The sequence below is a fragment of the Cervus elaphus genome, chromosome 32 (assembly GCF_910594005.1).
Source record: "Cervus elaphus chromosome 32, mCerEla1.1, whole genome shotgun sequence".
Taxonomy (NCBI): domain Eukaryota; kingdom Metazoa; phylum Chordata; class Mammalia; order Artiodactyla; family Cervidae; genus Cervus; species Cervus elaphus.
The window spans coordinates 33,605,380-33,626,628 of NC_057846.1; the positions used below are offsets into that span (position 1 = coordinate 33,605,380).

Here is a 21,249-nt window from a genome sequence, read left to right on the forward strand (position 1 = left end):
CTCCGCCCCGTCCTGCCAGGCTCCGCCCCTTCCCCGTCCTGCCAGGCTCCACAATCGCCCACAGAGATCATCGCTGTGCTCAGGCGGTTGTGTCGATCCAACTGGAAACAGAAGCCGAAACCATGGCGGAGAAGACTCAAAAGAGGTGGGTCGCTGTCTGAGAACCTGTCCTCTCCTCCCCGCAGGGGTGGAATCTGCTCTTGGACGCCAGTGGTGGGGACTTAGGTGGTGTCTTATTCTAGGCGCCCCGTTCCTAAGGCCCAGACCTGGCGTTCGCGGAGGGAGGAGGCGAGGGGCTGGGGGTAGCGAGGGCCGAGAAAGGATGCGGAATGGGGTGGTGAAAGGTTCTGGTTCGTGGTCCCTCGGTGGCCTCGCTGGCCCGCGGCTACGCGCCCGCGCTGTCTCGGGCGGGCCTGCTGAGGATGCAGGGCGTCCCCGCCTCCTGGGACACAGAGGGACCCTCCCCTTTTCCGCGGCGCTCCTAACCCCTGTAGCTGTCCCGTGTCCCCATCGCCCACGGCCTCCGAGACCCTCCCCGTCCGTCGGAGGCGCTCCATGTATGTGTAGACGGACTCAAAGCGGGGGCCGCGCCTGGGCCAAAGCTAACTGCTTGGTAAACGCGTGGGGACAAGCCTCGGGGCTGCTGGGCGCTGTCAGTGGAAAGGGACAGCTGGGATGCAAGACAAGCTTCAGTTAAACCGTTTCCCAAAGCAGCAAAGTTGAGCACCCTCTGCTGACTCTTTTAGAAAATGAACACCGACAAGCCTTGTTTTGGGGGAGGGCATAAATTAACATTTAGGTTTTTCATCCATTTAGGTAAGTAATTGTAATCTTTTGCATAAGCTAAAGAGGAACAGATATGCTAGGAATATTATGCACAGTATATAGGAGTGTGCTGTGGAGATGCGGGTACTGTTGATATTTTATTAGTTAGGACTTCGGCTAAGTCTTACCTCAACTGCCTGCTCCCAGCTCCGCCCGGTCGCTCTCCGCGGTATTTGGACCACGTTTTAATTGGTCTAATGGTGAGTTTAATTATTCCTGCCTCACAAAGAAATATGCTGACTGTGACGCACACAACCTGGGGCGTCTTCCTTGGGCGTAAAATTGAAGACAGGGCATTTTTGAGTCTCTTCTGTTCTCACTTGCCCAGCGTAAGTTAAATGTTAGATAATACTTTTTTTCATTAAAAAAAAAATTCATAGCAAGAGGGAGGCTAAGGGAATAGAAAACTAGCATCGGAAATCATGTGTAAAATGAGCTGTTTATAGAGGTTAATTTATTTGTCCACGGCTTAATAAGATTTTTTTTTAAACACACAAACCCACCTGAAAGGAAAAGGATCGGAGAAAACGTGTTTCTAAATGGTGATAAATTTCAAGGGCAAAATCATAAAGCTGATACAAGAAAACTGTCCAAAATGACAGGATGTTTCCAGGAAACTTCCAGCTAACAAAAAAGGGATGATTGATGTTCGTGTTTTAGAGTATGGCTGAGCATGGACTCAAACTTTAGCATGGACTATTGCTGTACACCTTTAAGCCCTGCCCCTTTACCAGATAACAGTTGCCCAACTCTTTGTGACCCCATGGACTGTAGCCTGACAGGCTCCTCTATCTATGAAAGTTTTCAGGCAAGAATACTGGAGTGGGTTGCCATGCCAATTGGGGGGGGGGGGGTGCGGTCTTCCCAACCCAGGTATCGAACCTGCTTCTTTTGCATCTCCTGCATTGGGAGGCAGATTCTTTACCAGCAAACCACCTGGGAAGCCGGGTAACAGTTACTGGGCTCCTGCCATAAGCAATCAGAGAAGGCAATGGCAACCCACTCCAGTGTTCTTGCCTGGAGAATCCCAGGGACGGGGGAGTCTGGTGGGCTGCCGTCTTTGGGGTCGCACAGAGTCGGACACCACTGAAGTGACTTAGCCGTAGTAGCAGCAGCCATAAGCAATCAACTGTCAGTGAGCAACCATTAGCGGTCCTGCTCAACCATCCATGGGTGCTGCAGTGGCCCCTCCCACAAGCCGCCAGCTGTCAGTGAGAGACAGTGGTCCCCTCAGTCAGCAGAGCAGTGGTCTTCAGACCTCAGGCAGAGAGCCAGGTAAGAGGCAGATCCTGGGGACAGTTGGGGGCTGTTTCCTGCAGGGCTCCAGAGCCCGGGCCAAGGCCTCCCACTGGCCAGGCTCAGGCCTTGAGCAGCTGCAACCTCTCCCCCATCCCTGTGTCTGCAGCATAATGGCATCGGCGTCTGCATAGGGTGCAGTCTGCAGGACCCAGCCCCTGCCCTAAGGGTGGCTTGAAGAGCCTGAGGGTCTTTGGGGTCCTGGGCGCCTGTCTCCCTCAGCGATGACGGTTACGCAGGGTCTGGGGACAGGCCCTGATGGATGTCTGCCTCCTCTTAGCCAGGACCTGAACTTCGGAGGGTGACAGCTGGGCCTTGGGACCTGGCCCTTTCTCGTCAGAACAGAGAATAACCTTTATTTGGTAGAGATTTACAGGAACATCGTTACCTGACCATGAGCTGACCTCAAGAACAAAGGATCTGACCTAGGATGTTTGCAGTAACTAACCACGCCCCCACCCCAATTCCTAGAAAAGAACTGTGCTGAAAGCTTTCAGGGAGTTTAGGGGTTTTAAGGCATAAGCCACCCATCTCCTTGCCTGGCCCTGCAGTAAACCTTCCTCTGCTCCAAACTCTGACATTTTAGTATTGTTTGGCTGCTCTGTGAGTCACATGGACTTGTGTTTCGATATTATTACGACAGTGATGTCCAGGAATGAACTTTGCTTCAAGAAATTTCAAGGCCCTGGGCTTCAATTTCCTCATCTAGAAAATGAGGGGTTTGGAGCGTTTTCTGTTTTCTACTCCATGTCACTAAAGTTTTTCCTTCTCCTATTCAATAGAAAGGTTATATATTTATTTATTTTTGGCTATTCTGGGTCTTCATTGCTGTGTGGGACTTTCTCTGGTTGCAGAGAGTGGGGGCTACTCTCTAGTTGTGATGTGTGGGCTTCTCTTTGCGGCGGCTTCTCTTGTAGCAAGCCATGGGCTCTAGGCTGGGTAGTTGTGGTGCACAGGCTTAATTGCCCCGTGGCACGTGGAACCTTTTAATTTCAGAGATGCTTGTTCCTTGGAAGGAAAGCTATGACAAACCTAGGCAGCATATTAAAAAGCAGAGATACCACTTTGTCATCAAAGGTCTGTATAGCCAAGGCTACGGTTTTTCCAGTAGTCATGTATGGATGTGGGAGTTGGACCATAAAGAAGGCTGAACACCAAAGAATTGATGTTTTCAAACTGGTGCTGGAGAAGACTCTTCAGAGTCCCTTGGACCCCAAGGAGATAAAAACCAGTCAATCCTAAAGGAAATCAACCCTGAATATTCATTGGAGGACTGATGCTGAAGCTGAAGCTCCAGTACTTTGGTCACCTCAGGCAAAGAGCCAACTCCTTGGCATGGAGCTTGTGTTGGGAATGATTGAGGACAAGAGGAGAAGGGGGCAGCAGAGGATGAGATGGTTGAATAGCATCACTGACTCAGTGGATATGTGTTTGAGCAAACTATGGGAGATAGTGAAGGACAGGGAAGCCTGGCATGCTGCAATCCATGGGGTCAAACTTAATGACTGAACAACAGCAATGTGGAATCTTCCCAGACCAGGAATCTAACCCATATCCCCTGCATTGGCAGCCAGATTCTCAACCACTGGACCACCAGGGAAGTTCTGATGGATATTCTTTTTACTTAAAGCTTTAAAAATACTTTGTGATAGGAAGATTTGTTCACTTAAATTTATAGAAGAAAAATCCGTGCATGTCCTTTTTTAGTTTTACACATCAGTATGGAAGTGGTGATTTTTTTTTTAATATTTATTTTTGGTGTTACTCTGCATTTATATTAGGGAATATTTGGGTGGATTCTGGAATATGAATGATGAAGAAATATGTTAAAGAGTTGAAAAAAAAAAAAAAAGAGTTGATACTCTGCTGACTCTCAGCTATATTTCTGATCTAGCACTCTCTTATAGCCCCAGATCTAGATATACTGGGTCTTTCTCCATAGGTACCTCAAACTGACTTCATCTAAAATTTAACCAAATAACTTCCATTTTTCATTTTCTTACTTTTCTATGTACTGATGTTTTTCAAATCTTCCAACAGATATGTCAAATGCCTCCTGATTTTTTTCCCAAGTGCTCATCACATAATCTTTCAAATTTTTTTCTTGTTTCCTAGAAATCTTCCCTTTGAAGTCCTCTGCCTTTGCCCTCTAAGACCACTGCACAGCGATTACCCTAATGTTCCCCTCTGTCCTTTTATGCTAGAGCCTCTGATTCTAGTCCCTGGCTTTGATTTTTTTGAGTTAACAATGTAGCTTGGAGATCATCCCAACTCTTTACACACAGGATTATTCATTCTTTCTTATGCTGTATATTAATTCATAGTATACCATAATGTATTAACCAGGTCTCTACTAATGAATACCTAGGTTATTTTGAGCTTTTTGCTATTTAAAAACAATGTTGGTGTTAAGAGTCCAATGCCTCTTTTCCTCTCAAGCGTTTTAAGAACACATGATACATTATTTTAGCTTCATGGATGGTATATCACCTGAGAAGTTTATACTATATTAAATCTTACAGTTTACTTTTCATCTTACAGTTTTATTTTTCCATCAGTTTGTTTTAACATTTCTGTGATTACAGTGTCAGGATAGCTTCTATAACAGTATTTTTAAACCTTACCCATGATGCATATTACTTTTTTCTTCCTGCAGTGTAAAGATCGCGCCTGGAGCAGTTGTGTGTGTAGAGAGTGAAATCAGAGGTGATGTCACTATAGGTAAGAAAATATCCTGTTAGTGTTGTCGCTCAAGAATTGGTGTTATTTAGTTTATTTCAGTGCTTGACAGTTCATTAGGTATTATTTTCTATGTTTGACTGAGGTCCTAATTTTATTGACAAAGCAATGTATTTCTCTAAGTGTTTAATATTTCTCAAATAATTTAGTGTGATGGAGTCTATATTTAAACTCCTGTCTGATAAACTAACATGGCAGCATAATAAAGTGATTTATTTGAGAGACATCTACTGTGTACCTACTATGTGCCAGGCCCTATGCTCACATCTGAGCTTGCACTCGGGACCCAGCACTGAATATAGCAGAGCTCACATTCTTCTGAGAGTGTAATCCAGAGTCTGACGGCCTTGGGGTTAGCATCCTCACTCTTTATCTGCTGGATTGCCTCAGGCACATCACTTCGTCTCGCTCGTTTTCCCCTTCTGTATCGTTGTGTGTGTCAGGGTTAGGGTCAGCAGTTTGCAGTGATAGTAAACCCAGTAGTAGCGTAGTGTACACAGAGTTGTAAACGCAGTGTAGTAAACCCAGAGGTCTAATCTCACATAACAAGCCTGAGGGTAGGCAGAGGTCTGCTCTCCCACATGACAAGCCTGCGGGTAGGCAGTTCGTGTCCCGTCAGGTGATTGTCGGAGAGCCCCAGCCTCACAGGCCAGGACGTGAGTGTCTTGGGTAAGAAAGGAGAGGAGTGGAGACAAAAGGTGCACCTCCCAGTGGAGTCAGCTCGCCTTAAATAGTCTTCCTGAAGGTTCCCCAACGCCCTCTGCCTTGGGCCTGGTCTCAAGGACGCCGCTAGCTGCGGAGAATGCTGGGAGATGTATTCTGAACCGGACACATTGCTGCCCCCGTATTGTGTTCTCTTACATAGGAAAAGGGAAGAATGGATATCCAGCGGCAGCAGCTTTTGTCACATGCAAAATAAGAATGCCTTCCTCAGAGCTTTTTGAAGGATTAAGTAAGAGAGTATTTATGAAAGTCACTGCCCAATACCTGACCTGTAGTAAGCACTCAATAAATGTTGGCTAGCTGCACTGTAAAATCAGTTTAGCCTTGCTTTAGAGGTTAAGTCCAGCGTTTAAACGAAATGAACAATGTAACATGTGGCAACCTGGGCTTCCCTGGTGGCTCAGTGGTAAAGAATCTGCCTGCAATGCAGGAGATGTGGGTTCAATCCCTGGGTGGGGAAGATCTCCTGGAGAAGAAAATGGCAACCCACTCCAGTATTCTTGCCTGGGAAATCCATGAACAGAGGAGGCTGGTGGGCTGCAGTACCTTGGGTCGCAAAAGAGTTGGTTGCAACTTAGCGACTAAACAACAGTTTGCTTATGTGAACATGATTGAGTTCCCCCAAGTGCACATTTTAGCCACTAGATCTTTTCCATATGTTTTCACGGGACATGGTGCCCCGGTAGCTTTATTAACGTGAGCGCGCGTTTACGAGCCACTGGGTGTTCCCAGAGTAGAGCTTTCAGGAAACGAAGTACATGTTCAGAGAGAAAATGTGCCTTGTTCTCTTACACTAACAGTATCTGCAAAAGAAAAAAAATTTTTCTGTAACTTTAGTAAATCTGAGCCTCCAGCCACTTCAGGATCATATCTTATAAAACTAGTTACGATTGTGCCAGTATTATGGAGCATCATTAGGGATTTGCCCAGGTTGGATCTAATTAATTATTTTAAATTGACAGAATTTCAAAGTTTAGAAGGTGACTCTATTTCTTTTCAGTCCTGTATTAACTTTGTTAACTTTTAAACCACTTGCAAACTTTTTACGAGGAGAAATTAGCCACATGTTTCTGTTCCTCTGCGTTTTTATTCTAGTATTTTTATGGTTTTCATCATGATTCAAGGAATAACATCTAATATTAATTCGCAGGGTATTGTACAATTAGAAGGAAAGACTAAAATAATGATATTTCCCTCTCATTTCTACTTCTTCCCTACTTTAAACAATGTGTTCAGTATCTGCCATGATACACATGTGGTACGGATATCTCTACAGGCGTAAGTGTACACACAGGTATACATATATGTTTGTGTGTGTGTTTCAGATTTGAAACAGCAGGTCCTGTTCTTGCAGAAGCTTCCCTAGAAGAGCAGTAAAGGCTTTATCCTGTGAAAAGAAGAGCTGGACCGCTGCGTAGGATTGGGGCCTGGGGATTTCAGGAATCAGCACTCACTTCACTGTTCTCTCTCTGTCTTTCATATCTTGGTGCTCTTCCCTCTTCTTTATCTCTCTTATCCTCCTACCTTCCTTGAACATTGAAATTATGTAAAGAAATGTGGTATTTAAATCTACTTTCCATATAAACTGATCACCGGCACCACTCTGGTGGTTAAAATATAAAATGATTATTCAACACAGATTTTCAGTGGTGGATTGTAGCATAAGAAATGATATATATTTTTTAAACTAGTGATTTTAATTTCATCATTGAATGGATCTAAGTTAATATTTTTTTGAGTTTATTTTTGACCCAGGTTTTTAAAACCAGAAAATTTGCTCACTTTACAGAAACATCTCAATTTTCAAAACTAAGGAAAAGATTCAGAGTGATACAGTTACCCAGTGTTCCATGTTCCATATATCTTATCTCATTTTCATTGTGCCTGTTTCTTATTCTTAATTTTATATATAAATATGAAAATTTTCCAGAGCTGATACTTAGTCATTTCTATCACTTTTGTATTTGGTGTAAAATAATCTCTAATCTTTTTGTACTATTGATTCCTTTTTCTGATGTAATATCTCAGATTAAAAAAAGCTCTTGGTAGATAAAAAGTTCAATCAAAGCAGAGAGTAGAGATAAGTTACCTGATTAAAACTCACTCTTCCTACCATGTTTTCTTTTTCCTTCTTTTTTGGGGGAGGGGTGTGGGATTTTCTTAGGGAAACTTTTATTTTTTATTTGTTAAAAAAATTTTATTGATGTATAGTTGATTTATGATGTGTGTTGTTAGTTTCTGCTGTACGGCAAAGTGAATCAGTTACACACATACATACACTCACCCTTTTTTAGAGTCTTTTCCCATATAGGCCATTACAGAGGATTGAGTAGAGTTTCCTATGCTATACAGTAGGTCCTTACTAATTATCTATTTTATATATAGTTGTGTGTCTATATCAACCCTAGTCTCCCAATTTGTCCCTCCCTCCCTCCCTCCCTGGTGACCATAAGTTTGTTTTCTATATCTGTGACTCCATTTCTGTTTTGTAAATAAGTTCATTTTTTTTAGATTCCACGTATCATATTATGTGATATTTGTCTTTCTCTCTGTCTGACTTGCTTTGCATACTATGATAATCTCTAGGTCCATCCATGTTGCTACACATGGCATTATTTCATTCTTTACGGTGGCTGAGAAATATTCCATTGTATATATGTATCACATCTTCTTTACCCATTCCTTTGTCGATGGGCTATTGTTTTTCAATTTAGGGCTGGTTTTGTTTTTGCTTAATTTATCAGAATAACTAATGTAAGTCTTCTCCTGTTACAGGATAGATATGGAGATTTCACGATGTTTTACATAACTTTCCATCCCCTCATCAGTTTTACCTTGCTATGTTTCAGTTAGTAGAACTTTAAATTTTCTGTTTTCCTAGAAAATCAAGTATTTGGTTTATCAAAGAAACTAGTCTGAAGCTTTGAAGTGTAGTCCTTAACCAGAAACGCTATGTCTGTGGCGCTGCTGGAACCTGACCTCTTTCATTAGAGTCTGCTAGGAAACAGACCTTGGGAAAAATAACAGTTCTCTCGTTAATTATAATTTGGGTAAATAAGGTTTCATCTTATTTACTATCAAGCCTGCTTTTTTTTTAAGCCTGCTTTTAATTAGACTGCCTTGATTTATGGCTTTTGCATTATTTTCTGAAAATTTTGCTTTAAAAGCTGAAGCACATTTTAGAAAGGTACGTCTGTGCAGTCATGTGGTCCTGTTACAGCGTGAAGGCAGACTCCTGGGGTTCGGACAACACCTAGGGACTCATGGTGTGAAGGCAGAACTCCTACAGTGACGGAGCTTTGTCATGGAAGCACTTTGTCCCACTTTGTTCTTTCCATTAGAGTTTTTAATACAGATCAGAAGCTTCCCTTTTATTGTGGAAATTTTTTTGAATTGAGGTAACATTGGTTTATAATATTACATAAGTTTCATATGTACAACATTATATGGAAATCTTTTTCAATAAGGCAAAACAGTGGCTTTGACTTGAGAAATCCATCGAATATAAAACAGTTGTTAAAAGTACTTCATCTTATAGGTCAAAGGAATTGTTTTCATTTTCAAGAGACCTTGTGGCTTTTGGAACTATTTATTGACATATGAAAATGTCCACAAAGATTGCTTTCTGTGGCAAAGATAGACAGGAAAAATACCCTTTACTAGCTGAAGGGAATGGAAATATGATGCAAGGAATGTCTTTCTGGCTAGGTTGCGTCAAGCCCAGCCAACCATTTAGAAAAATAATTCATCAGCCAGTAAGGCAGCTCCAACTCTAGACACATTTATCCAAACAAGGAGATAAGCCAAATAGGGTTTCAGCACATTTGGTAAGAAAATACACAAACTACCCTGCCAGAAACAGCGCCAAGAAAGTTCACGACAGCCTTTTAACAAAAACTTTCGATGGTGACAGATTTTTATTTTTAAAGCATTTTAACCCCAAGACCCTTGAGCTTGGTTTGAATTCAGACCATCCTAGGTGAAAGTGCCACTTGCATGCAGAGCAGTCTGGAGCAGACCGCGCTCACAGTTCAGCGTGCGGTTGCTGCCCGCGTCTTGCACGAGTGCTGGGCTCCCAGGCCTTCTGGTGCCAGCCTCCAGCGCCGTGCAGAGACAAGGCCCCTGGTCAGGCGTCTCCTTTAAGAAGTTCACCAGACTTGAGTCTTAGCAGTCACGTATACTGCGGTTCATGTTGAAAAACTAACCTCTCTAGTCTCTGCCCCAAAAAGCCCTGCAAGAGGTTAAGGGGAGCTGTTTAGTTTGTCCCCCATGACCTTGATGTTACTTCACAATTCAGAGGAGATCACATTGCCAACATTCAGTGGCTCATGGAGAAAGCAAGGGAGTTCCGGAAAAATATCTACTTCTGCTTCATTGACTACATTGAAGCCTTTGACTATATGGATCCTAACAAACTGTGGAAAATTCTTAAGAGACAGAGGAGACCAGATCACCTTACCTGTCTGCTGAGAAACCTGTATGTGGGTCAAGAAGCAACAGTTAGAACCGAACACAGAACAACGGACTGGTTCCAAATTGGGAAAGGAGCATGTTAAGGCTGTATATTGTCACCCTGCTTATTTAACTTCTGTGCAGAGTACATCATGCAAAATGCTGGGCTGGATGAAGCACAAGCTGGAATCAGGATTGCTGGGAGAAATATCGGCAACCTCAGATATGCAGGTGATACCGCTCTGTTGTCAGAAAGTGAAGAGGAGAGAGCCTGTTGTTGAGAGTGAAAAAGCTGGCTTGAAACTTAACATTAAAAAAACTAAGATCACAGCATCTGGTACCATCACTTCATGGCAGAGTTTATTTATTTGGGCTCCAAAATCAGTGCAGTGACTGCAGCCATGAAATTAAGATGCTTGCTCCTTGGAAGAAAAGCACGCTAGACAGTGTGTTAAAAATCAGAGACATAACTTTGCTGACAAAGGTCCACAGCAAAGCTATGGTTTTTCCAGTAGTTATGTACAGATGTGAGTTGGACCATAAGGCTGAGTGCTGAAGATTTGATGCTTTTGAACCCTGGTGCTAGAGAAGACTCTTGAGAGTCCCTTGGACAGCAAGGAGATCAAACCTGTCAATCCTAAAGGAAATCAACCCTGAATATTCATTGGAGGGCTGATGCTGAGGCTGAAGTTCCAATACTTTGGCCACCTGATGAGAAAAGCTGACTCATTGGAAAAGATGGTGATGCTGGGAAAGATTGAAGGCAAAAGGAGAAGGGAGTGGCAGAGGATGAGATGGTTAGATGGCATCACCGACTCAATGGATATGAGTTTGAGCAAACCCCAGGAGATAGCGAAGGACAGAGGAGCATGGCATTCTGCAGTGCGTGGGGTCTAAGAGTTGGACACGCCTTAAGGACTGAACAACGACAGTTTCACCTTTCAAGTCACTTCAGAACTCCAGGACTTGTAGTTTGGCAGCGTGACCACCAGGTGGAGCTATTGTCTTCAACAGGTCTCATGGAAACTGCTCACTGGTCTCCTGTAATGCTTTGTATCCCAGGGAAGGCCCTCAGACTTAGAACCAGCTTTCCAGTTATTTACTAACACTCTTGTTAAGAGTGATAAGAAATAATAATAATAAAATACCCGGCTAACATAGCTCCAACATTATTTTTAAATGGGAAAAAATGAAAATATCAATTGTTTTCAAACCTGTACTTTAGAGGAACTTTTAAAGAAGCATAGGTCCCAGCGTAACCTTTGTCTTATCAGCCTTTTCTCACGTAGCTTTTTGCAAGACTGCTTGTCAAAAGCTGCAGCCTGAGGACCAGCAGAATATCTCGTGCCTCTGGGTCCTAATCTAGCTGTGGTAAAGGATCTGCTTTCTGTCACAGCCAGGATGACCTCTTCCTCCTGTCAGATCTTTAATGCCAGTATGGAAAATTTTTATTAATCTTTTCCACTGTCTCACAGAAAGGTAAAGAATTTCTTCCCTGTTTAAAAGGTTTCACCCTGTTACCTGAGTGTCAGGGGAATAAAGCAGTCCCTTTTCTTCTGTTTCTCAGACCAGAAAGAGTTATTTTGTTTTCTGTGATAAAGTTCTTAGCTCTTAGTGTCAGATAGTGATGAACCTCCCATTTTGAAGAACTATGGGCCAGACCCCACGATTTCCTTTCCAAATATAATCCACACTTCAACCTGGTGAGATAGGCTATCATAGACTTCATCTTTTTATAGATGAGAAAACTGAGGCATTTGAGAGGCTAAGCACACAGCTTTTAAGTGATAAAGGCCAGAGCCTGGACTTTCTAGACAAGGGATGTGGTTGCTGGCTGGGGCTCTAATTATAAAGAACTGAAAATAGAAAGATCGTGTCCCTTTATCATAGAATATCTTAACATAAAATATAAATCTGGCATTGTGCAAACCACAGCTTTAAATTGCTTCACACAGCTGGAAGGACCTATAAGAAATTTCTCATTTCAAAGGAATCCAGTGTTTGTTTCAGCATTGTTTTAGCACCTCTCCCCAGAAGGGGTAATTCTTCTAAATGCCTATTATTAAGGGATTGGTTAAATAAATCATGGTATATTAAAATGATGTGAAATAATATTCAACAATTTTTTTAAAAAATGGGCTTATGTGGAAAAAATCACCATAACTTCTTAGGTAAAAAAGCAAATTATAGAATAAGTACCATTCCTTAGTTTTTGAAATTCATATTTTAGTATGTAAAATTCATATTTTTTCTCCTTCAAGTTGAACTTATCTTCTAACTTTCTAGGGAAATATATTTTATATGCAGTCATATTTACAGATTTTAAATATATACTAATACTTAAGTCTGCAGTAGTACTCCAAACTTTTAAGAATAGTTAACCTACAGGGAATGGGATCAGCAGGAGGAGAGAGGATCTTTCACTTTTGACTTTGATTGAGTTTTTTGGGATGAGCAGGTATTCCTTTTATAATTACGTGTAGGTGTGTGTGTGTGTATTTATAATTATGTGTATGTGTATATTTATAATTATGTGTGTGTGTGTGTTTATGTGTATGTGTGTATATTTTTTTACCAAAGGAGAAAGGCACCCATGGTCACAGTCATGGTCACCTTGAGAAGCTTCCCAGGGATCTGAGTGACCCCATCTTCCATTCTGAAATCTCCTATCCTAAGCAGGAGCATTTGCCAGGAAAGTTTTACTTTAGCAGCTGAGGATTTAGGGAGCCAGAGGTGACACAAATAACAAAGCCAGCCTCTGTGTGTCCCCTGACCCCGCACCCATGTTGGGCCCCACCCTCTGTATCAGTCCCCAGCTCTTCATTGTTAGGGGAAAAAATAAGCTGTCCTGAGATTCTTTCCAATTCTCTGGGCACCAGGAACACCTCCTTATTTATTCTAATACATTTTTGAGTGAGCGTGTTAAGTCTTCCCGATTTTCAAGACAAACAAACCTCCAGAGGGCAAAAATAGCACCCATTCCTTTTTGTTTCCCTGTAACATACAGCCCTGCATCTTGCCTGTCACTAGCGGAGAGTGATTGTTGAATAAATTAGCAGTTTATTAGTACAGTTTGTTGGAACAGTTGAGTACTGAATTTCACAGACAGTGTCATCTTCGGCCTCCCTGCCTGCCTCGTGTCAGCGCTTCTGCCCACCCTGTCCTGCTGTCAGAGTCAGCTGCGTCCTGTATAAAGCAAAAACTTCCTGTCCTCTTGTTTACAGATAAGGATGGCCTTGATCTGCGTTGGTGGGGCACGTTGGGAGGGCGTGCCTGCAGTGAGGTTATGTTTTCTCATCAGTGGCTTCATTATCACCCAAATGCTAGGCCTTAAGGTAAATCAGAGGAAGGGAATGATACAGTCCAGAACCAACGGCCATGTTTAGGCCATGCAGGGCCTCCTCCACCCTGGTGGTGAAGGGATGCGATGAGGGCCCTTCAAACCCCTCAGTGTGAGGCTGGAGTCACTGCCTCATCTCTCCCACTGCCAGAGTCCAGAAACCACGTGTGGCCCCTTTGTCTGCCTCCCTTTATCCTTTTCCACTGGTTAAAATCATATCCTCGACCAGACAGCAAGGGCTCTGCCTTCTTCCACTGAGTAGGCTTATAATAAGGATGGTGACAGAGTAGCAAAGGTCAGGTTAGTCTCCATGTTGTTGAACTCTCATTCCACCCGTATTTCATCATGTTCCCTTGATAAAAGGGCTAATCCTGTAATACACCAGCATGAGAAAGTGTTGCATGGTTCACCAGCATAAGCAAGTACCAATGTTGTAAGCAACGAGAGCCTTAGCTTTATGAGGGAAGAGAAGGAAAGGAATTAATTTCTATGCCAACTCTATGCCAAAATAGCATTGTCTACAAACAGTGTTTCATCTGATTCTTACAACAACCCTGCGGGACTGGTATCACCACCCCCATTTCACCACTGAGATGACAGAGACTTCACAAGCGAGGGTGAGCTGGGACTATCCGGCTCCAAAGCCCTGTGCTGTCTCCCCTCTCCTGGGCTGGAGATTTGGCCCAAACTACAGTGATGGCCTTTGTAACGTGCCCCGTGGGGTACCTGGTACCTGCTTTAGGAAACGTTCCTCCCGACAGCCTCCTTGGAAGCTCGGCCTCCACAGGTAATTTCTTTTCCACCCATTTAACAGGACCCAGGACAGTGATCCACCCTAAAGCACGAATCATCGCAGAAGCCGGTCCGATAGTGATCGGTGAAGGTAACCTGATAGAGGAGCAGGCGCTCATCATAAACGCGTGAGTAGGCCGCTTACAGGTGCTTTGAACGAGCTGCTGCAGAGAGAGTCTCCATTAGTGTCAGCCATCTCTAGGGACCTTTTCCAGCTGACATCTGGAAAGCCCACTGTCTGAGAACCAGGAAGACACTAAGGATCTTTCCCAACACAAGTGCTTAGTAAGTGAGGACACTACAGACCAGAGGGGCAGAGAGACTTGTCCAAGGTGAAGCGGCTCATAGGTGGATGACTGGAATCTCCAACTCCGGGTCTGGGCATCTTCCCTTACGTGGGCCAGCCTCTTCTGTTCCTTAAGGAGACGTTTCCTGAGGACACCCCAGTGTCCCTGTGCTGCTCCCAGCCTTGAATTGTCTTCTGATTGGATGTTTTGATTCTGGCTGCCAAGTTATTACTCATGCCAGGCCACGTGAACTTCAGTCTGATGTGTATTTTCGTATGCCTTGTGGGGATAACAGAATTATATTTGAAAAACTGGAGGTCCTAGAGGCAATTTTTCAACTTTAAAGATTAAAAACAATTATAAGCTATTAGAACATGTATGATCTTAGTGAAGTAAACTGTAATACCTATGAAATTTTTACAAGCATCTGTAAAGCTAGATAAAATTTTGGCAGGAAATTCAAGCTTATACCTGATTACCTGATTTATAGCAACAGTGTATGGAATTTGTAGTAAAGACCTTGGGAAAATATTTAACTGTGATAAAGAGATTGATTTGTCTTAATGCTTACTTAGGCTTTGGGAGTTTCTTACTATATTAAACAGTTTCTTTTTAAAATATATTTTGGCACCTTTAGTGTAAGTCAATTAATAACAGCTATATTCTGCAGTAACTCAGCTGTCAGAGATAAAGCACCATTTTTAAATGGCTTCCTCCTCTTAGACTACAAACATTTTTTTGTTACAAATATTTCAGCTAACCACGTAACAGCATAAAATGATTATTTTACATGAATATCTGTTTACATTTCACAATCTTGAATGGTTATTAGGAATGGAAAATCTTCAAGTTAGGCATGATTTTGATTCCAGTTTAACAAGTTGAGAGTCCCAGCCAGCTTCTTTTCTGCCTTGTCCTGGGAAAGGCCCCCTGGACTTTGAGTTTAAAAAATAAACAAAGGAAGACTGACCTTCTATACACACCTGTGATTTCTTTACATTTCAGTAGTTCTTTTTCAATTCAGAATCAGGTCTTCTCCAGCATAGAAGATAAATAATTCACTTGGATTAAGAAATTACTGAACATCATTACATATATTAAGCTTGATAGAGGTACAATTGAGAGAAAGAACCCAAATTCTGTAACAGGAGAATTGCTTATTGCATTATTGACTTTTTGATAATTTCTCTCTTCTTTTTATAGTCACCCTGATAATATCACTCCTGATGCAGAAGATCCAGACCCCAAACCTATGATCATTGGCACCAATAATGTGTTTGAAGTTGGCTGTTGTATCCTTTGAAATAATTTAAGAGAAGTCATTCCCAACTGTCTTTCAGTACCTGATCTCCTCTGTAGAAATTGTCATAAATTATCTACCAAATACTTTATGTATACATGTATCTATATATATATACACACACATACACTTTATATATAATAGATAATTTAAGTATATATGTGACCTATATTGTGTGTGTGTATGTGTGTGTATATAATTCTTATATATAAGAATTATATTTTTAGGACTAGGCCATCCATGTCTTGAAAAGACTTATTTACTGTATATCAAAAAAAACGATTCCCTCTCTTTCACTGAGTAACTTCAGAGCGTGGAGGAAGCGTGCTGTTTTCAGGCACGCACGCGTGCACATGCACACACTCACCTCTAGGAACCGTCTTGCTTGTGTTGCTGCATCTTGTCAGCGGGTCCAGTGGCTGAGTGGCAGTGGACATGAAGCAGAGTAATCTTGGCTTCAATCCTGATTTAAGAACCACAGCTCTGTCCATTTGTGACTGCTGTGTAGTTTTAGGTTGACAGCGTGTTGTTGTCTTATACAAGGAAGTGGTGAATGGGCTGGAAATATTTCATTCTTAGATGTTTTTCTCCTGAGTGTTTCCATGCTTTTGCTGATTTCATGCTCTAAAAAGAGTAAAATGTTTTCATAATGTGAGTAAAATCTTTTCATAGTGTGAGTAAAACATTATTTTATAAGAGAAACTATTAATACTTCAAGGAAAAAATCTAAAGGTTTAACAATAGCAAAATATTTAAATGAATTAAGCTTCAGTTATAAGATACACCATTAGAACCATTAAGCATCACTTAAAACTATGTTTTTAAGGATTCTGATGGTATGGAATAAGGCTTGCAAAGGTAGGTGAACTGAAGGAAGCAAGCTACCAGCGGTTATACAGTTTTATTTTATACAGTTTGATTTCCAGTTATGTAAAGGGAATTATATATCTTTACATAAAGTGTGTCAAGCTGTTAACAGCGCCACCCTTACATGATTGGGGGTTAGTTTTAATGTTCTTAATTATGAAAATATGTTTCTTAATTATGAAAATACTCATAAAATTGGGGTATAAAGTGCTCATTTCTTTAAAAATATAGAAGTCGTTTATTTATACCTCAAGATATTTCTGTTTAAAGAATTAAACTTTACTTGCCGACTGCCCTGGGCAGGGAGTTCTGGTCAGCCCAGCCTGCGGGGCCCTCCCAGACCTCTCTCCGCCCCACTGCAGGACAAGGAGAGTGAGTCAGAAAGAAAAAGATGAACATGTTCACACAGTGTACTTAACTCTGGCTTACAGATTGCCAAGCCATGAAAATAGGAGACAATAATGTTATCGAGTCAAAAGGTAAGCTATGTTTGGAGCTATATTGTGAGAAGTGATTACCTCCTTTCTCTCTGTGGTGGTCTAGAAAACAGCCTAAGTGCAAACCATGACGAAGCCATGTGCTTAGAAGGACTACAGGCGTGGTTGGAAGCAGGCTAACATAGCCGTGAGATGAATTTTTTGTCTTTAAGGAACCTAATCTAATCATGTGTTTTATCCATTAAATTAAATTTCTAGCTGTGTACATTTAAGTCAGGATTGAGTTAAACCCTCAGGTGAAAGATTTGAAAAAGATTTCTACTAAAAGCTAGTGTCAGTGGTAATTTAGTTGATTCATGTTGTTGTTGAATTAAAGGAAAAAAAAAACAATTTCTCTAGTAGTTTGCTGTCTTTAATTTCAGGACTGTTTTCCCCTAACCCATTAGAAACAAATGTTTTGTTTCTAACATTTGGCGGGTGGATTCCTTACCACTGAGCCACCAGGGAAGCCCATGACCTCTTTATTATTTTTTTAAAGTAATTAATTTTAATTGGAGGATAATTACTTTACACCATTGTGGTGGATTTTGCCATACGTCGACATGAATCAGCCATGGGTGCACATGTGTTCCCCCATTCTGAACCCCCCACGCACCTCTCTCCTCACCGGCTTTGAGTGCCCTGCTTCATACAACAAACTTGCACTGGCCAAGACCTCTTTAGAATAGTGCCTTTCCTTTCTTAGTCTTGAATGGCATGAAAGAAGATTTTTTTTTTTTTAATAGACTTTTTGTTAACCTACTTAATGGTTTTTATTTAATTTGGATTACCAGTTACGATGATGATGAGTATCATTGTCATTTTCTATTTATTGTATATGTACCGTGTGTCAGACCTGTGCTTGACACTTGACATTTATTATCTCATTTATTCCTTATAGCACATTGTGAAGTAGGATGGGCTCCATTTTAGAGATAAACTCGCTGAGAGCACTTACAGGTCACACAGATCACAACAGAGCTCTGTTTTGAATCCACTTAATACTAGCCTGGTTCGTGCCTCTCTGCTGTACAAACTCTGGACTGAAGTACTTCTTTTAATATGTTTCTTAAGGACAGTTTGTATTTTTATGCTTGCATTGTCTTAGGAAAAAAGCAGTGTTCTAGTCGTTGAGTCGTTGAATGCCTTATGTAGTAGTTCTCTGTCTTTCCTGCAGCGTATGTAGGCAGAAATGTGATACTGACAAGTGGGTGTATCATCGGGGCCTGCTGCAACCTGAACACGTTTGAAGTCATCCCTGAGAACACAGTAATCTATGGCGGAGACTGCCTTCGTCGAGTGCAGACTGAACGGCCACAGGTACTGGAACCTCTTTAGGAGGTGCCGTCCTTTCTAGGGCTGCTAATTTTCCCCAAATACCACATAAATGTTTTAATGGGGCAGCGAGTCTGTTACTTAAAAAGCAAATGATTAAAATAAAGCATCAGAGGAACATTCCTAAAACTACAGTTTATTTGTTGACTCAGTAGAATTATTGAGTCCTTCAGTTAATATCAGAAATACGTCCAAGATGACAGTGACACATTGAGTTTGGGAAGAGAACATCCAGGGATGTTACTTTTTTCTTACATGTTTTCACTGGTGCATTACAAACTATACTGATTTGCTCCTAAAATACCAACCTTCAAGGGTAAGAAATGAACCTACCAAATTACTGTACACCCAATTTGGGTCTACCTATCAGTTTACTGACATAGTTGGCTTGAAAATAAATGCAGCTTGTGAATATACAAGTATATTTAGATATTTTCCTGGCTTATGAGGAATTGTCCCCTCCTAATAACCAAGAATAATGGCATGTATGTATTTGGAGTTTCATGTTAGAGTAGGAAATAAGTATTGATAGAGCATTTGGGGCTTCCTTTGGACAGAAGGCATTCTGATTGAAGTTTTAACCTTACTGCTTGGCACACGCAGTCTATTTCCTTGGTTACGCAGCCTCCTTCCCCTCCCCCAAAGAAAATGTTTGCAAGGCATTTAGCACTTTTGATTCTTAGCCATATTTTATCAGAAATTAACATGCCAGTTCTTTCTGGCTTATTCTAATTCTGTAATCTTTGACTTTTATTATTATAAGCAAGTATTACTATTCTCTGGACCAAAAAAGAAATAAGAACAAATCTAGTATTTTTTCACTTATCTTTCTGCATAACAGCAAAATGATTGAAGAGGGAGAAGTGAAGCTGGAGTTGGGTTAAGGGAGATTAGAATTAAGTGAGCAAGAATATCTGAAGTTTAATATGTAATGGTATGTATGCAACACTGTTTTCCATGTTTTACCAATTACAAGGATCACATAGAGATCCTTATTACAAATGATCCCCAGACTTTTTCAACCAAAGTGGTTAGGGCAAAGGGCCTAACAGTACACCAAGTGAATTTTACAGTGAGGCCAAGTGTGAGCAAAGCTGATATATGAAGAGTGAAGATCAGATGAGTGTCATAGCTGTGTGCTCTGTCACGTAGAAAGCAGTGTACTCATGTTGTCTACTATAATTGAAACTCTTTCACTTCTTAGAGGCCAAGATGAAATGTATAAAAAGCAAGGTTGAAAACTGATAAACATACATTTTTATATGCAAAAGTTTTATATTACCAAACTTAATGTATGTTCATTGTAAATTGAAAAAGCAGGAAAGCAAAATTAAGTCAGTGAACGGGATCCGCTGCAGGGGGCACAGGTTCAATCCCTGGTCAGGGAACTAAGATTTGGCATGCCTCAGTCCAAAAAAAAGAGATCAGTGAAAATCACCTGTAATTCCATGACTTAGTGATAATCATTTCTACTTGATGCTCTTAACTTTGCTTTCTGCTGGCCAGTTCTTAATTCTCTTATCTTTTTAGCCCCAGACACTACAGCTGGATTTCCTGATGAAAATCTTGCCAAACTACCATCACCTAAAGAAGACCATGAAAGGAAGCTCAACTCCAGTTAAGAACTAAGAACAATAGATGACATCAAGATGATATTTGTGTTTGACCAGTGTCTTTTTTTTTCTTTGTACCGGTGTCTTTTGAAACAGCCACATGTTTGTGCATTCATAACAGTCCACAAAACACCTGTTGACTTTATCTTGTAAAATTGAATTAGAGAAGAAAGTAATGGATTTTCATTGTAACTGTCCTCTATAATTTATATGAAGTGTATTATTTTCTGATGTCCTTGTCCCATTCTATAATTTACAGATTTTTTTGTTCTGTGTTGCGTGTTATATAAAATGTTGGCCATGAATTTTAGTTATGTAAAAGACTACCCATGATAAGAAAGAACATATTGTTATGTATTTATATTCTAACAGATACTAAACTAAATAAAAATGTTGATGACAGGACTTTTACTTTAATCAGTTTTTCTACTTGCATCAACTTTCCCAAAATAGCTCTTTTAATTTTTATTGTATACTAGTTAAATATTAAAGCTAATGTGTTTACCTTTTCCTTTTGTGAATTTGTGGCTGTCTAAAATTTCAGGTGAAATTTCAGCAGCTATTGAATTAATTTAGATTTCATTTTGTTCCCAAGAAAAATATTTTTTTTTTCTTTTTAGTAAAACAAAAAAGTAATCAGGGAAAGATGTATTCAGTAGAATATGAGGTCAAAAAGAATGGTGTCTAATGAAAATGACAAGTAAATGACCATTGAGTGGTATTCTTAGGTTTCTGAGTACAATGAAACTAGAAGAGATTTTGATATATTTACAAATATATTAAATTTTTGGCATATTACTAATCAATAATTATCAACCTTGGCATGATTCTGTTTACCTGATTACATAATAGGCAAAATATTGAGAATTTTATGTAATTCCAAGTTTTTTTTTTTTAATAAATTCAAGTGCGTGCGTTTAACAGAACGTAGTAACTTTTGAATTAGTAGATGTTGATTAATACTAAGACATTAAATGCTAAAATATTTTCTCTTGAAACATTTTTTTAATTGAAATACAGTTGAGTATGTTGTGTTAGTTTTCCACGCACAGCAGAATGATTCAGTTATGCATATAAGTGTATTCTTTTTCATATTCTAATCCATTATAAGTTATCACAAGGTTAATTTTTAATTGTGGATAGTAAAAAATCTATTTTTGAATTTCTGAAAATGACTGGTACAAATTAGCCTTTGTTCCAAATG

The 21,249-nt window shown here is 40.7% G+C and overlaps 1 protein-coding gene across 1 annotated transcript; it reads left to right on the forward strand.

The window, feature by feature from the left end:
- The first annotated feature begins 25 nt into the window (after positions 1-25).
- On the forward strand, positions 26-20,554 carry DCTN6 (dynactin subunit 6). The gene is made up of 7 exons (XM_043893680.1): positions 26-145; positions 4,778-4,842; positions 14,190-14,295; positions 15,658-15,746; positions 17,053-17,100; positions 18,275-18,417; positions 19,963-20,554. Exons 1-7 carry the CDS (start codon positions 123-125, stop codon positions 20,059-20,061), a joined length of 573 nt encoding a protein of 190 aa, XP_043749615.1. The 5' UTR covers positions 26-122; the 3' UTR covers positions 20,062-20,554.
- The last annotated feature ends 695 nt before the right edge of the window (positions 20,555-21,249 follow it).

What these genes read in the sequence shown, in the direction of transcription:
- DCTN6 (XM_043893680.1), top strand. Translation starts at nt 123, where the DNA reads ATGGCGGAGAAGACTCAAAAGAG. An exon ending in CAGGCGCTCATCATAAACGC is followed by an intron (nt 14,296 to 15,657) that starts GTGAGTAGGCCG and finishes TTCTTTTTATAG; the next exon opens with TCACCCTGATAATATCACTC. An exon ending in TAATGTTATCGAGTCAAAAG is followed by an intron (nt 17,101 to 18,274) that starts GTAAGCTATGTT and finishes TCTTTCCTGCAG; the next exon opens with CGTATGTAGGCAGAAATGTG.